Source organism: Microcaecilia unicolor, chromosome 2 (assembly GCF_901765095.1).
Source record: "Microcaecilia unicolor chromosome 2, aMicUni1.1, whole genome shotgun sequence".
Lineage (NCBI taxonomy): Eukaryota > Metazoa > Chordata > Amphibia > Gymnophiona > Siphonopidae > Microcaecilia > Microcaecilia unicolor.
In genome coordinates, this window is record NC_044032.1 from 659,225,836 (window position 1) to 659,242,954 (window position 17,119).

At 42.5% G+C, this 17,119-nt stretch overlaps 1 protein-coding gene across 2 annotated transcripts in view; it reads left to right on the forward strand.

The window, feature by feature from the left end:
- SEC24D (SEC24 homolog D, COPII coat complex component) overlaps positions 1-17,119 on the forward strand; it is a 547,880-nt gene that overhangs the window by 458,735 nt on the left and 72,026 nt on the right. For both annotated transcript variants that reach the window (XM_030191796.1, XM_030191797.1), the window contains exons 15-16: positions 905-1,075; positions 10,224-10,320. In XM_030191796.1, coding sequence (XP_030047656.1) covers positions 905-1,075; positions 10,224-10,320 — 268 coding nt within the window. The remainder of the gene's footprint in view (positions 1-904; positions 1,076-10,223; positions 10,321-17,119) is intronic.

The window sequence follows — 17,119 nt, forward strand, 5'->3', positions numbered from 1 at the left end:
CATAGATTCCATTACAGTAGTCTAGGTGGCTCAGTACCATTGATTGTACCAAGTTGCGGAATATTTCCCTTGGGAAGAAAGGTTTTACTCGTTTGAGTTTCCACATCGAGTGGAACATTTTCTTTGTTACAGATTTTGCTTGGCTTTCTAGCGTGAGGTTTCAGTCTATTGTGACTCAGAGAATTTTCAAGCTGTCTGAAACAGGAAGGGTGTAGTCTGGGGTGCTTATGTTGGTGGGTTTGTTCGTGTTGTATTGGGATGAGACTGTGTGTTTTTTCTGTGTTGAGTTTTAGTTGAAATGCATTCGCCCATGAGTTCATGATGTTCAAGCTGAGTTTGATTTCATGGTTGATTTCTGTTAGATCATGTTTATAAGGGATGTATATTGTGACATCGTCGGCGTAAATGTAAGGGTTAAGGCCTTGGGTGGATAAGGACTTAGCTAGCGGGGTCATCATTAGGTTGAAAAGGATCGGTGATAGCGGTGATCCTTGGGGTACTCCACAGTCTGTTTTCCATGGTGGTGATATGTTCGAATTTGATTTCACTTGATATGTTCTAGTGGTTAGAAAACCCTTAATCCAATTAAGTACGTTTCCACCGATTCCGAAGTATTCTAGAATGTTTAGTAGTATTTTGTGGTTAACCATGTCGAACGCGCTAGACATGTCGAATTGTGGGAGAAGTACACTTTCTATATATATATATTTTTTTTTTTTTTTTGCACTGAATATATGTGGCCAGCATTTAATTTATTCTGGTATTCGCTAAGGGGAGTAACCTGACTTGTGATAAAATAACCCAATTTAACAGTTGCCCACATTGATAACTTCCCCCCTAAATATTGATCCTCTTATCATTGCAGTTCTTTGTGCTAATGTTGGGAAATGTTTGCTCTTTACAGACGCTTTTCCTGCCCCAGAACAATGTTTATGAGAATCTGGCCAAGGAATGTGTAGCCAATGCTTGCTGTGTGGACCTTTTCCTGTTCCCTAACCAGTATGTGGACATTGCCTCCATGGGTTCTGTGTCTTTGGCCACTGGAGGAACACTTTATAAGTACAACAATTTCCAGGTGAGTTCAGAAAACATGTGTATGGAATCCACTCATACTGGATAATAATTGGGCTTGTGAATGTAACGTGTGTTAAACTTGGATTTGGAAAAGGCAAGTAACAAATCCAAGGTGATGGTGTCCTTAGTTACGATGAAGGAATGTGACATGGGGCAGTATTTTAGCTGCTTTAACATTTGGTTCTCTGCTGTGCCAGCTACTTCAGCCTCTGTAAAATGCCTCCCCTTCTCTGCCCCATCTTGCTCATCATCTTCGGAGCAATAGTGCTAGGCAGAGTCATCTGTGAAAGTAAAGGAATTGTAAGCTTGCTTTCTTTCAGTCCTTTTGGTGCTAATGTTTTATGTTTCTGAAAACTCCTGTAAAGCTATTTCCAAGTAAACTAATGCAGTGCTGTGCAATTTAACATCAGAGAGCTGCCCTCACAGGAATACAGGAATAGCGTGGAATCAAGGAGGAGAGTTTAAATGGGGAGGGGGGGGGGGGAGCTAGGATAAAAGCTGCCGCTTGTTTATGCCAACAAGTGAACAAGGCTAAAAGAACTTTTGTAATGGTGCTTTCAGTGCATTTGGGAGGGATGGTACATGTTTGCCCCCTTGTGGATATACTGCGTGCTTCTGTCTCTGAGCTTAATGCAAGTCTTCACTTAGCTGCTTAAATGACTGAAAATAGCCAGAATATTTCATGATATTGCCTTCAGCTGACACTGCAACTTAATCACAACACCTCATAGCTGCAATACATCAAAACTGAATGTGGAAGCATCAAATAGCTGGAACACGTGGCAGCATGCACAGTCTCTAGAAGTGGTCGTACCATTCCTCTTTACCAATGTAATAAATAGAAATAATTCAAAACATAGAAAAGAAAATAAGATGATACCTTTTTATTGGATTAATTTAATACATCTTTTGATTAGCTTTTGAAGGTAACCCTTCTTCTTCAGATCGGAAATAAGTAAATGTTCACAAATATTAGAATATATAAGTGAAACACAGAGGCATTCCAATGACAGTCTCACAGGAAAAAGGAGGGGTAGGTTAGGTGAGAAACAGGGAGAGCTGGGTGGATGAGAGACAGAAAGAGAATGGATGGCAGATAAGCAAGTGACACAGCAGTAGAATTTTATGGTTTATAGTGGGATAGAAGGCCTAGATCTTTGTTGAGTCCTGTCTGGTGGGTGTCAAAATATTTTGACTTCAAAGGTCTTACCTTCCTGGATTGTCTTAAAATTTCCTTTTAGTGTTCTTACCATAAGATCATTGATGAAATGTTCTGGTTTTGTAAAGTGGTGTCCCACAGAAGTGGCATCCTGGTTGACATTGGAGTGTTTAATATTGTGTCTGTGTAAATTGAGCCGTGTCTTTAGCATCTGGCTTGTTTCTCCAATATAGCACCCTTCTTCACACTTTTTACACTAAATGATGTATACCACATTGAAGGATAAGCATGTGAATGATCCCATTATTCTGAATGTTTTTCTCATGTGAGTGACTGTAGGATCCTGTGAAATGTGTTGGCACAGGTTGCAGCTGGGAATTTGCAGGGGTGTGTGCCATTCTCTTCGTTTTGAGGTTCTATTGGGAGTTTGCTTTTCACTAATTTCTGTTTCAGATTAGGTGGCTGTTGGAAGGCCAGCACTGGTGGGGCTAGAAATATCTCTTTCAGTACTTCATCTTCATGGAATAGTGGCTGTAGATCTTTTATGATTCTTCTCAATTTTTTCTAGCTCCAGATTATATGTCACTACAAGAGAGATTCTCTCTGTGGCTTTCTTCTCTTTGTACTGCAGTAGGTTTTCTCTAGGTATTTTAAGGGAAGAAGCAATATTCTTGGAGATTATTTGGGAGTTGTAGCTTTTTTGTTTGAAGGAATCAGGATTTTGAAGTGTTATCTCTGTCTCTTGGGTCACAGCAGATACCTACCCCTCCCTTTCCTGTGAGACTGTCATGGAATGCCTCTGTGTTTCACTTATATATTCTGATATTTGTCAACATTTATTTATTTCCGATCTGAAGAAGAAGGGTTACCTTCAAAAGCTAATCAAAAGATGTATTAAATTAGGCCAATAAAAAAGGTATCATCTTATTTTCTTTTCTATTTTCTCAGTTCAGTTTCACATTCAGGACCAATCTCCCCTTGCTCATCAGGTCCAGCACACATGCAGTTGAGCTTGGGAGTGGGTCAACAGTCTGTAATAGAGATCTGGGGGTTTCAGAGGCTGTGCTTTATCCTCTAGAGCTGATCGGTTCCCTCAGCTCGCTCTCTTCCACAAACCAGACAGTACTCAAAATGTCTCCTAAAAAGAGAGGACCATATTGTGGTTGATTTCACCTCATCAATAATTTTTCTCCTCATGTCAGGGAAACAGGTTAGAAGCTTCAAGGTCCATCCCAAGGGCAAACAGAAGATATAGCCATAGCTACCATCATAAACTGTGCTAGAAACTCTGTCTACATGATCAAGACAACACCCACTTCAATATCTGTATTAAGGTAGTAACAAGGCAGAGAACACACAAAAAGACCAATTGGTTCATCCAGTCTGCCTGTTTATTAGTGTCTGCAGTGAAGTGTTACCTCCCAGTTGCCAGCCATAGAAGCTTGAGCGTTTGTAAGATATCACACTGTATTAAAATCAATTTTTGTATTACTCATTGATTCTCCTGAGTAGATATGCATACAGACTGAGATTCAGGAAACTTTATTGACAGAACAGTCTGCATTCTGGGAACATGGCTGCCTCCACGAAGGTGTCGGTCTAACTAGATCTGAATCTGTGATGAAAAGAAGGAGCGGGTCTTTGGTCTGAATCTGTTCTACAAGGTCGCAGTACAAAATTTAGCAGAGCCTTGCTGGATCTGTTCACTGAGGACATTATCCCCCCTAAAATTCTGTAAAGTCGCTAAACAATGCGTGTGCAAATTTGGGTTCATGCGCAATTTAATTGAATAACAAGCCAATTAGTACCAAGAACTGGCTTCTTAACAAGAAATAATTGGTGCTAATAGGATTTCATTAAAATTTATGCTCACAAATTTTACGCTTGGGTCCAAAAAAGGGCGTGGCCATGGGAGGGTCATGGGTGGATCGGGGCATTCCTATAATTTATGCACGTTGTTATAGAATAACAGGGATCTGCTCCTAATTTAGACATGAGCATTTACACCAAGGTTTTGCTGATGTACATAGTCGCTTTTAAATGTAGTTGCAGTTCCCATCGGTAAGCACTATTCTATAAATGGCGCCTAACTTTAAGTGCTGTTTATAGAATAGCACTAAGCACTATTTTTTGCACTGATTTTTTAGGTGCCATTTATAGAATTTAGTCCTAAATGCCATATCAAATGTTGATTAGGATACTTTCAGACTCCTAATGCAGGCCATTCAGCCGAAACACGGCCCATGTCGAGTCGTTTAGAATATATTTTTTGAGCACCGTTGGTTTCTGTGTTGTTTCTTATACTAACCTGGTCACAACTTTCTAGAAGCCGACGGGTTACAGGACCCGAGGCAACATGGCTTTACCAAAGGAAAATCCTGCCAAATGAATCTTATTGACTTCTTTGACTGGGTGACCAAAGAACTGGATGAAGGACGTGTGCTAGATGTAATCTACTTGGACTTCAGCAAAGCCTTTGATATGGTTCCCCACAGAAGACTCTTGAATAAACTGAAAGGGTTGAACTTAGGACCAAAAGTGGTGAACTGGATAAGAAACTGGTTGACCGACAGGTGGCAGAGGGTGGTGGTAAATGGAATCCACTCGGAGGAAAGGAAGGTGAGCAGTGGAGTTCCTCAGGGGTCGATGCTGGGGCCTATTCTGTTTAATATATTTGTGGGAGATATTGCTGAAGGGTTGGAAGGAAAGGTGTGCCTTTTTGCGGATGACACGAAAATAGATGACTCCCTGGTGGGAGTAGAAACTATGAGAAGGGATCTCCAAACCTTAGAAGAATGGTCGAGGGACTGGCAGTTAAAATTTAATGCCAAGAAGTGTAGAGTGATGCACTTGGGGTGCAGAAACCCGAAAGAGAGATACCGAATAGGAGGGGAGAGATTAGTAAGCTGGACTCAGGAGAGAGACCTTGGGGTGTTGGTGTCTGGAGATCTAAAGGTAAAGAAACAATGCAACAAGGCGACGGCTGTGGCCAGAAGGATGCTAGGCTGCGTAAAGAGGGGCATAACCTACAGAAGAAAGGAGGTTTTGATGCCCCTCTACAAGTCGTTGGTGAGGCCCCACTTGGAGTATTGTGTTCAGTTTTGGAGGTTGTATCTGGCTAAAGATGTAAAAAGACTGGAAGCAGTGCAAAGAAAAGCTATGAAAATGGTAAGGGATTTGCGTTGCAAACCGTATGAGGAGAGACTTGCTAACCTTAGAGGAAAGGAGAAACAGGGGTAACATGATACAGATGTTCAAATATTTGAACGGTATTAATCCGCAAATGAACCTTTTCCGGAGACTGGAAGGTGGTAGAACTAGAGGACATGAATTGAGGTTGAAGGGGGGCAGACTCAGGATTAATGTCAGGAAGTATTTTTTCACGGAAAGGGTGGTGGATATGTGGAATGCTCTCCCGCAGGAGGTGGTGGAGATGAAAACGATAATGGAATTTAAACATGCGTGGGATAAACACAAAGGAATTCTGTTTAGAAGGAATGGTTCCACGGAATCTTAGCAGAGATTGGGTGGCAACGCTGGTACTTGGGAAACAAAATGGGAGCTGGGCAGACTTCTATGGTCTATGCCCTGATTGTGACTGAATAGATAGGGATGGGCTGGAGTGTAAATTTTAAGGGGCTTCGACGTTAGTTTCAGAACTTAAACTTCAGACATTAAACTCTCCTTATCCGACAACCTAAAAATCCTTGGAGTAACAATAGCCATTTATCTTTCGATAACCATGCTAAGTCCATCACGAAAAAAATGTTCAATATGATGTGGATATTGAAACGAGTGAAATCATATCTTCCCTTGGACGCTTTTCCGGAATCAATGATTTGAACGTGCATGATCACCTGAACGTAGTCCTATTTTATAGACCACCAATTAAAGAACGTATTGCGTTCAAGGTCTGCAACCTAGTTCATAAGATCATTCACGGAGATGCCCCGACATACATGTTAGACCTTGTTGACTTGCCACCCAGGAATGCTAACAGATCAGCTCGTACATTCCTTAATCTTCATTTCCCCAGCTGTAAAGGACTAAAATACAGTTTAACACATGGGTCCAGCTTTTCCTATATGAGCACGCAGTTATGGAATGCGTTGCCATCTAACTTGAAATCAATTTACGATATAATCAACTTTCGTAAATCTCTGAAGACCTATCTCTTTAACAAGGCATATCACAATGACTAATAACAGTAACTATAACACATCTTTACCTTATACTCAGAATGTTTTCTTTCTATACCTGATTGATTACTTCCTTTATGCCATTCATGTTTTGTGTAATACCAATTGTATCATTTTTTATTCTGGAATGGCGAATGCCATTACGGAACATTGTAAGCCACATTGAGCCTACAAATAGGTGGGAAAATGTGGGATACAAATGTAACAAATAAATAAATAAAAACCTGGTAGAATCCACAGTTATTACCCACTCAGACTATTGCAATAGTGTTTTCTTAGGATGTAAGACCCAAATCCTGAAAAAACTTCAGACTACCCAGAACACGGCAGCCAGACTTATCTTTGGCAAATCAGAATTTGAAAGCGCATCACCTCTTCGAGAGAAGCTTCATTGGCTCCCCATCAGAGAAAGAATAAACTTCAAGGTCCTTACAATGATTCATTAGATCATATACGGGGAATCCCCTAGCTACATGAATGACCTGATCGACCTCCCAATCAGAAATAAATCAATGTCCTCACGCACTTACCTCAATTTACACCTTCTGAATTGCAAAGGAATTAGATACAAAACCTCCTATGTTACCAGTTTCTCCTTTTTGGGCAGCCAGCTTTGGAATGCTCTACCAAGATCTATCCGAACAGTTAATGACATTCTACCCTTCAGAAAAGTGTTAAAGACACATCTCTTCAAGCAAGCTTACCCTAATGACCCAACTTAAACTTAGAAGCCCACCCACTACACTCCTGCTTTGTTGCTGATTCTACCTTAGACCATATCTCCCAATCTCCCTTACTCATCCCGCAGTCTTTTCTTCTCCATCTTCCCCACACCTTACCCCTCCCAATCTCCTTTCCTTTTGCTCATCCATCTTTGTTTACCCTTCCATGTTTAATTTCGCATATTCTTAAAACATTACTATTGCTATGTTTATTACAATTTGAAATTTTCTCCTTACAAAACTCTGCAATTCTATTTACTATGTAAGCCGCATTGGACCTGCTGTATGCGGGAAAGCGTGGGTTAGAAATGTAATAAATAAATAAACTTAGTACAAGATGCTGGGTAGACCTTCTACGGTCTGTACCCTGAGAAAGGCAAGGACAAATAAAACTCAGGTATACATATAAAGTGTCACTTACCATGTAAAATGAGTTTATCTTGTTGGGCAGACTGGATGGACCGTACAGGTCTTTATCTGCCATCATTTACTATGTTACAACATGGCGTGCAGCATGAGAAGATAATGCTTTATCAACTCTGTTTTATTCTCCCTCTGTCGTATTACCATAGACCCAAGACAGACTCTATCTTTGTCCTCACCTCCCTGCCACCAAGGATTCTTGGTATTTATCCCATGCTTCTTTTCAATTCCATTACCGTTTTTGACTCTACCACCTCCACTCTTATATTGTAAACAATGCTCCTACTGGCTAAGTCCGTGAAGCCTCCTCACCACCAGCACCGAGCTCTCTGTTTTCCTCTTTATGTGTTTCTTCTTCTTTCTGGGGCCTGTTTTTGGGATTTGCAACCCAGCCCCCTTTTCTTCTACAGCTCCTCGGCTGTTTTAAACCCAGTCCATTTACAGCCAGGGTTCTCTCAGCACAGCTCAATAAAGTCAGGCTGTTTCTAACACAGTCCAATTACAGCCAGACTTCTCTCAGCACAGTTCAATGGAGCTAGGCTGTTTCAAACACAGTCCAAGTATAGCCAGGCTTCTCTCAGCACAGCTCAATAAAGTCAGGCTGTTTCTAACACAGTCCAATTACAGCCAGTCTTCTCTCAGCACAGTTCAATGGAGCTAGGCTGTTTCAAACACAGTCCAAGTACAGCCCGGCTTCTCTCAGCACAGTTCAATGGAGCTAGGCTTTGCGCGGGCTCAAAGCCTTGGGTCCCACCCTCTGGGTCAGTCTCTATTCTCCTGACCTCCTCCCGCTTTGACCCAGGCCTCTCCCCTATACCTCCAGTGCTGGCCGAGCCATAGCCAAGAGCTCCATGGGTTCGTCTAAGACCAGCTCAGCCTCCTCTTGCTCCATCCCCTCTGGTTCATTCTCCCCCCCTCCTTCAGTAGCCCAGTCCATTTTCTCCTCCCCCCACCCCTTTTCCAGCTGATTACACTTTTCTTCATTAACTCTGCTAGGCTGCTTTTCCTTCTCCTGCCACCGGTTCCACCACCTCCTCCACTAGGTGGGAGAATCAGCTTTTCCTTTTCCCTGGTGGCCCTCTTCTGGAGCTCCTTGGTTCTGCACCCTACTTCTCCTCCCCCGGAGCTCTCCTGGGGCCTTCTGGGAGTTGTAGTTTCCCATCTTTATGTCCCTTTTGGGCATAACCTGAGCATCCCTAGGGTCTTCCCTCCTACCCTCCGGCTCTCTTTTCTCCAGTGGGTAGCTGGGGTCCCTCTTCCTTTCGGCATATTCCTTACAATATGTAACAGATATACAAATTCCTATAAGGAAAGTACACACTTGCAGAATACCTGAGCTTGGTTACACTTGCAAAACACAAGACTCACACTCACTAAATAGAGAATAAGTGACCACAAAACTAGAAATAAAAGTTGCAGACCAAAATTGAACTGTAAACAGTTAACCCCAAGTGGCCAGACTGTGCATGCAGTGCGCACCAGTTGTAGGATGGAAACTACAAAGCTTATGCTGTATCAGACATTCACATTTCCCAAACTTAGAGAAAATCAAGGATTTCCCACAAAAGAATGAGCAGTGAATACACTGGGGTCAATTTTGTAAAGGATTTATACAAATATTGTCCATCTGTAGATATCCAACCTGTATACTGATTGTGGTGGGCTGAAAAACTCTGTAACCATTCTAACTGTACAGGGCTGGGGTGAAGTTAGTACAGATTGAGGGTGAGAACCAAAAATAATCTCGATAGTGACAATGTCAGCTGCTGTACAGATAGCCTATGTGTTTACTTTAGGCTTGCTGAACAGGGTATAGTAAATGCATGGCTATCTGTATAGCAGCTGAATATCGCCGCTATAGAGGTTGGTGGCAAATACATATATTTATCACTTGTAACTATTCAATTAGCAGCATTGAATATATGTAGTTATTTAAAACTGTAGCCAGTGTTTAAGTAAATCTGATAACCTCCAGCTTTGGAAATGATTCTACTGTATAATCCTGTGAGAAAGAGAAGAAGGAGCCGCTATAGCAGTAGGATAATTTGTATTCTGCCACCAGATGACAAATGTAACCTGATCAGGAGCAATATGGACCATCATCAGAACCTGAGAATCATCCTTGTTACTGTCCTCATTTTACAATAAATGATCACCAGGTTTTATACTATGAATTTGCCTAGGGCAGTAGCTTTGGGGGGCGTCAGCAAAGAGCAGCTGCAGTCAAAGCAAAGGAATAAATCCTAACAGTCACACACCGATGCATACTTTTACCTACAGGATGGGTGGACAATTTTCAAATAGTCAGTTTACCTGGGTAAATGACTTGGGAAATTGCCCTCATTATTCTCGGGTGTATGTGTAACAAACACACATCACAAAGTTTAATATTTAAAAGCATGTCATCTTGGAGAGGGTGGGGGACAGATTAGGGGATCTGAAAGTTAATTAAATGGGGGGGGGGGGGGGGCACAAGGCTGAAGGTTGCCTAAGGTGCCCAATAGCCTTGCACCAGTCCTGATATTATCCTGTGAAATGCTAAGAGCAGAGCATATCATTGGGCAGTGCTCTAGTGCAGGGCAATTGTGCTCCTTTGCTACCACCCAGTGGTAAGAAATGAAGTTTTCTGGTATGCCTTCTCTTCAGGTACACTACGATGCTCAGCACTTTCTCAGGGATCTCAGGAGGGACATAGAGAAAAGAATAGGCTTTGATGCCATCATGAGGATTCGCACAAGCACAGGTAAGGCTTTATATTCACCTTTCAGTTTGCTTATTCCATTACCAGTATAATAAAATGTGAATAAAGTATGTATGCCAAGCTTTATTATAAAAAAAAAATGTTAACTCGTGATACTGTAAGCAAATATTATATCAATGCATCAGAATTTTTAAAAAGTACACTGATAAAAAATGAGCTCAGCTTAAACATTAGTAAAATCCCTCACTTTTATTGCCATTTTTAAGTTTTGTGGTTAGACATGGAAGTTAAGTCTAAAGCACACCCTAACCACTGAACTAAATATGTTAGAGGCTCCTTGGCCCAGCCTGGGACCCCTGAAGAAGAGGTACTCTGCCGTGGAATTCCGACCCACCCACCTAATAACCCCTACCCATCCAGTGACCTGCTTTCTGCCTATCTAACTGCCTTCCAGCAACTCAGTAACCCATTTGCCGCTCAACTAACTGCCCTACCCAGTTAGTGAGTGCTAGGAAGTAGGTAGGTAGATGTGGCTTAGTGGGAGGTTGGGGGTAATTACTGAAAGGATAAAGGACCAGTGAGTGGTTGGGTTAGTTAGGTGGGTGTGGGTATGTATTTATTAGGATTTATTTACCGCCTTTTTGAAGGTGTGTAGCATGAAAAAGTTAACATTCGCAATAGACAGCAGTAAAAATATTCAAATAACAACACAAGGTATAGCATAGTATGCAGCATTACAATGTTTGTTTAAATTGGCCAAAACAATTCTTGTGGAGTGGAGGAGTGGTTAGGGTGGTGGACTTTGGTCCTGGGGAACTGAGGAACTGAGTTTGATTCCCACTTCAGGCACAGGCAGCTCCTTGTGACTCTGGGCAAGTCACTTAACCCTCCATTGCCCCATGTAAGCCGCATTGAGCCTGCCATGAGTGGGAAAGCGCGGGGTACAAATGTAACAAAAATAAAATAGATACTATTGGAGGTTCTACATGGAATGTTGCTACTATTGGAGATTCTGTTGCTACTATTGGAGATTCTACATGGAATGTTGCTATTCCATGTAGAAGGCTGCGCAGGCTTCTGTTTCTGTGAGTCTGACGTGCAGGACGTCAGACTCACAGAAGCAGAAGCCTGCGCGGCCACATTGGTGAACTGCAAGGGCCGACTTCTACATGGAATATTGCTAGTGGAATAGGAACTGAGTTGGATTCCCACTTCAGGCACAGGCAGCTCCTTGTGACTCTGGGCAAGTCACTTAACCCTCCACTGCCCCATGTAAGCTGCATTGAGCCTGCCATGAGTGGGAAAGCGCGGGGTACAAATGTAATAAAAATAAAATAGATACTATTGGAGGTTCTACATGGAATGTTGCTACTATTGGAGATTCTGTTGCTACTATTGGAGATTCTACATGGAATGTTGCTACTATTGGAGATTCTACATGGAATGTTGCTATTCCATGTAGAAGGCTGCGCAGGCTTCTGTTTCTGTGAGTCTGACGTGCAGGACGTCAGACTCACAGAAGCAGAAGCCTGCGCGGCCACATTGGTGAACTGCAAGGGCCGACTTCTACATGGAATGTTGCTAGTGGAATAGGAACTGAGTTGGATTCCCACTTCAGGCACAGGCAGCTCCTTGTGACTCTGGGCAAGTCACTTAACCCTCCACTGCCCCATGTAAGCTGCATTGAGCCTGCCATGAGTGGGAAAGCGCAGGGTACAAATGTAACAAAAAAAATGGCAAGATATACCATCAATTAAACCAACCCCACACCATAAACGTTTAAGCCAATATTTCTAAAGTCACTCCAGTTTATACATTTTTAAATTTTATAGCCCTAAAGAAGCGACTCCAGTTTCCAAGTCGAAGTAGGAGCTTTAACCCACTGAACTTCTTCATTGGTCTTTACTAAATCTTTAAGGGTCCATTTTAATAGTTTAATAGTTTATAATACCTGATAAACCACCTCTCACAAGTCCAGGGTGGTGTACAATATAAAATAACAAGAATAGAAAAGAATGCCATTAGTTATAAGAAAGTGACTTGCACCTCATTCACAGATCATATCAAACAAATCCATATAACCACCATCAGATCATCAAAGTTACCTAGAGATAGGTCAGCCTCCCACCCCAAACGCTTGCAAAATAAAAAAGGGATTTTAATTTAGCTTTAAATAGCTTCAATGGGTTTCCATCCATAGTGAGCTAAGCAATTGGGTCCAAAGATAAGGATCACTCCAAAAATTATACACGTCCACGAGTGATAGAAAGGTGGGCTTGTGTACTAGGGAGTACCAGTAAGGAAGAACGGGCAGAATGTAATGTCCACTGCGGGAGATAGTGTTGGATAATGGGAACCAAATAAGTCTTCTCACTACCATAAACCACTTTATGAGTCAACAGCAACATTTTATATTGAAGCCTAAACTCCAGGGGCAACCAATGATAACGTTTATACAAAGTTTCCTAAAGTGTGGCAAGCCCACCGTGGGCTTGCTGTTCACCAATCCGGCACTACTTCCAGGCTACTGTAGGATCCCAGCGGCAGTGCCTGCCCCCACCACATGCCATTTCCAGCATGTCAGAATTTTTTTTTTTTTTTTTTTTGGGGGGGGGGGGGGGGAGGTTAGCACCAGGAGCTTACTGGGCAGTAATCGAGCAATGCCTCATGCTGCCCAGTTACTGGCGGATTAGCTCAGGAGCCCTTACTGCCTCCTAAATAGGTGGCAGTAAGGGATCCCCCCGGGAAATGGCCGCGTGGCAAGTGGTTAACATACTGCGTGGCCATTTCCTTTTTTTTTTAAGAAAAAAAAAGCCTTTTACCTTCTGCAGTAAAAGGGGGCCTTGGCTCCCTGATGCCACCACAGGCTCCCCTTTTACTGCAGCGTGATAAAAGGGGCCCTAAATTTTTTCAATTTTTGTCATTTTTATCTTCATCTTCAACTTCTTAATAAGCAAATATCCTCACCAATGCAATAACATCATCTTTCTTGGAAGGAACTGGAAAAAAATTGAAGATCATCCGCATAAAGACGATAACTAACCCCCAGATCCACCAGCACCTGACACACAGGACGCATATACAAATTAAACAAAATTGCTGATAAACAGGAGCCTTGTGGTACTCCAGAAACCACAGGTACCCACCATGAAACAGAAGTACGCTGAGCCACCTGAAAAAAAGGGCCTGTCAAAAAGGACCGAAACCAGTCCAGAACCTTACCTGCCATCCCAACAGAATGAAGACTTTCTAACAGCATAGCATGATTGACCGTATCAAAAGCAGCTGCAACATCCAATGATATCAACAAGTACTGCTGCCCCTGCTCAAAATCAAGATGAATTTCATCAGTCATTGTAAGAAGTAAAGTTTCCGTATTATGCTTAGATTGAAAGCCAAACTGTCATGAATCCAACAAAGACCATTGCTCTACAAAATCATTGAGCTGAAATAACATCTCAAGCACCTTCGCAAGAAATCTCAAATTGGAAATAGGGCGAAGCTATCAACCTGATCCACACACAACGATGGCTTCTTCAATAAAGGACACACAACTGCTTTCTTTCTGCCTGAAGTACCACTTTAGCATGGTCTTTACCTTTGGAAACACTTACCTGAGATCATATGGACAGATATTTACAGCATTCAGGAGGAACGATGTCCGTGAAAGAGATTTAAAAAAGAGAGAGAAAAACCACGAGCAGAAGAAGGAAAAATGGTGGACACCCCGCTTGAGGCTGGCTCCGCTTTCATGGCACAACAGCTTTCACGGTTGACAGAGGCGGCAGTCACAGCATTGGAGCCTTGTTTAGCAAAACTGTTGGGACAATTAGCAAATATTGAAACCTTATTAGCGATACAAACTGCTGCACTGGAGAATTGGAGACCCGAATGTCTTTGTTCGAGGATGCCAGTGTGAGCACTGCTCCGAGACGTGAAGCACTGGAAGAACAACTCACAGAGCAAGCAGATAAAATTGACGACCTAGAAAACTGCTCCTGCAGAAGCAATTTGTGTATTTTTGGACTGCTGAAACAAGTGACTGTGCAGTCATTGATAGTGACTCTGGAACATTGGCTGGCCACTGAATTCGCACTCTCTGACAGCGCAGGGCCTTTGTGCCTTAAGCGCGCACATCGGGTTGGCTGTTTTCAGGAAGAGAGAAGGAGGCCTCAGATGGTGCTCATTAAGCTTCACAATTATTTACACAAAGTAGAAATCCTCCAAAGCTACAGACAAAAGAGAAAAATGCTGTAATACAAAGGAGAGTCCATTAAAATATTTCAGGATTATTCTATCTCCTTACTAGAGCTGTGGAGAAAATATACACCTTTGTATTCTGCCCTACATGAGAAGAACTTTCGATTCATGCTTTTATGTCCCGCTACGCTCCAAATCTTTGCTGGAGGACAGTGGAAAACTTTTAACTCTTGGGAGGCAGCAAAGGACACTGTATCCATGCTGAAGATTTTTCTTGGAAAGTATCCTCTGATACGCCTTAGTTTCCACGTTATGTGGAACATTTCTTTGCGACATTTGTTGTCTGTATTTCGAAGAATAGGTTTCAGTCTAGGAATAGCATAGAGATCATAGTAGACCAGGAGGGGCATAATTGAACAAAAACGTCTATCTCCATGGGCGTTTATCTCCAAGAACGGGTCCGTGAAGGGGCAGACCGAACCGTATTTTCGAAAAAAATAGACGTCCATGTTTTATTCAACAATTTGTGAGCTGGGCGTTTTTGTTTTTCAGTGATAATGGAAAATGAAAGCGCCCAGCTCAAAAACGAATAAATCCAAGGCATTTGTTCGTGGGAGGGGCCAGGAGTCATAGTGCACTGGTCCCCCTCACATGCCAGGACACCAACCCGGCACCCTAGGGGGCACTTTTACAAAAACAAAAAAAAAGGTAAAAGAGCTCCCAGGTGCATAGCACCCTTCCCTTGTGTGTTGAGCCCCCCAAATCCCCCTCAAAACCCACTGCCCACAAGTCTACACCATTATTATAGCCCTAAGGGGTGAAGGGGGGCACCTACATGTGGGTACAGTGGGTTTGGGGGGTTGGACGACTAATAAGCATTAAGCAGCACAATTGTAACAGGTAGGGGGGGATGGGCCTGGGTCCACCTGCCTGAAGTCCACTGCACCCCCTAACAACTGCTCCAGGGACCTGCATACTGCTGCCAGGGAGGTGGGTATGACATTTGAGGGTGGAAATAAAAAGTTGTGAAACATCATTTTTTGTGGTGGGAGGGGGTTAGTGACCACTGGGGGAGTCAGGGGAGGTCATCTCCGATTCCCTCTGGGGGTAATCTGGTCATTTAGGGCACTTTTTGGGGCCTTATTTGTGAAAAAACAGGGTCCAGGAAAAGTGCCCTAAATTCTAGCTACAAACGCATACTTTTTTTCCATTATTGGCGAAAGGCGCCCATCTCTGTTCGGGTGATAACCACACCCCAGTCCCGCCTTCACCACGCCTCTGACACGCCCCCGTCAACTTTGTACGCTTCCGCGATGGAGTGCAGTTGAAAACGTCCAAAATCGCCTTTCCATTATACCGATTTATTCATTTTTGTGAGATAAACGTCTATCTCCTGATTTGGGTCGAAATCTAGGCGTTTTTCTCTTTCAATTATAAGGTGGCAGGTATCTTTAAATAAAGAGCAGACAGATTTTCAAGAGTGCAAATTATCACGTCAACTGCTGAGCAAGTTGTAAATAGGAACAACAAACATTGTTTGAAATTATCTGTATGCAAGTGCTAGAAGCCTAAGAAATAAGATGCAACAGTTAGACTATATTGCAGTAAATGAAAAGATAGATATAACAGGCATCTCTGAGACCTGGTAGATGAAAGATAACCAATGGGACAGTATCATACGAGGGTACAAATTATATTGCAGTGATATGGTGGATCGAATTGGTGGAGGGGTAGCATTATACGTTAAGGAGGGCCATGAATCGAATAGACTAAAAATTCTGCAGGACACAAAACACATCTTGGAATCCCTAGGGATAAAAATTCTATGTGTAAAGAGGAAAAGGATAGTGATAAGAGTGTACTGGATGAACAGACAGTGAGAAATGTTATCAGAAATTAGGGAAACTAACAAACTGGGGAACACAACATTAATGGGTGATTTCAATTATGCAGCCAAAATAATGATTCTACATAGGTGATCTGTTTCAGAAAGATTGCTTAAAGATTTAACAGCAGAGAAAAAAGACCTCAGTAGAAAAGGAGACACACCTATCTGTAAGGCAAGCCTTCAGAATATACAGTGGGGGAAATAAGTATTTGATCCCTTGCTGATTTTGTAAGTTTGCCCACTGACAAAGACATGAGCAGCCCATAATTGAAGGGTAGGTTATTGGTAACAGTGAGAGATAGCACATCACAAATTAAATCCGGAAAATCACATTGTGGAAAGTATATGAATTTATTTGCATTCTGCAGAGGGAAATAAGTATTTGATCCCCCACCAACCAGTAAGAGATCTGGCCCCTACAGACCAGGTAGATGCTCCAAATCAACTCGTTACCTGCATGACAGACAGCTGTCGGCAATGGTCACCTGTATGAAAGACACCTGTCCACAGACTCAGTGAATCAGTCAGACTCTAACCTCTACAAAATGGCCAAGAGCAAGGAGCTGTCTAAGGATGTCAGGGACAAGATCATACACCTGCACAAGGCTGGAATGGGCTACAAAACCATCAGTAAGACGCTGGGCGAGAAGGAGACAACTGTTGGTGCCATAGTAAGAAAATGGAAGAAGTACAAAATGACTGTCAATCGACAAAGATCTGGGGCTCCACGCAAAATCTCACCTCGTGGGGTAT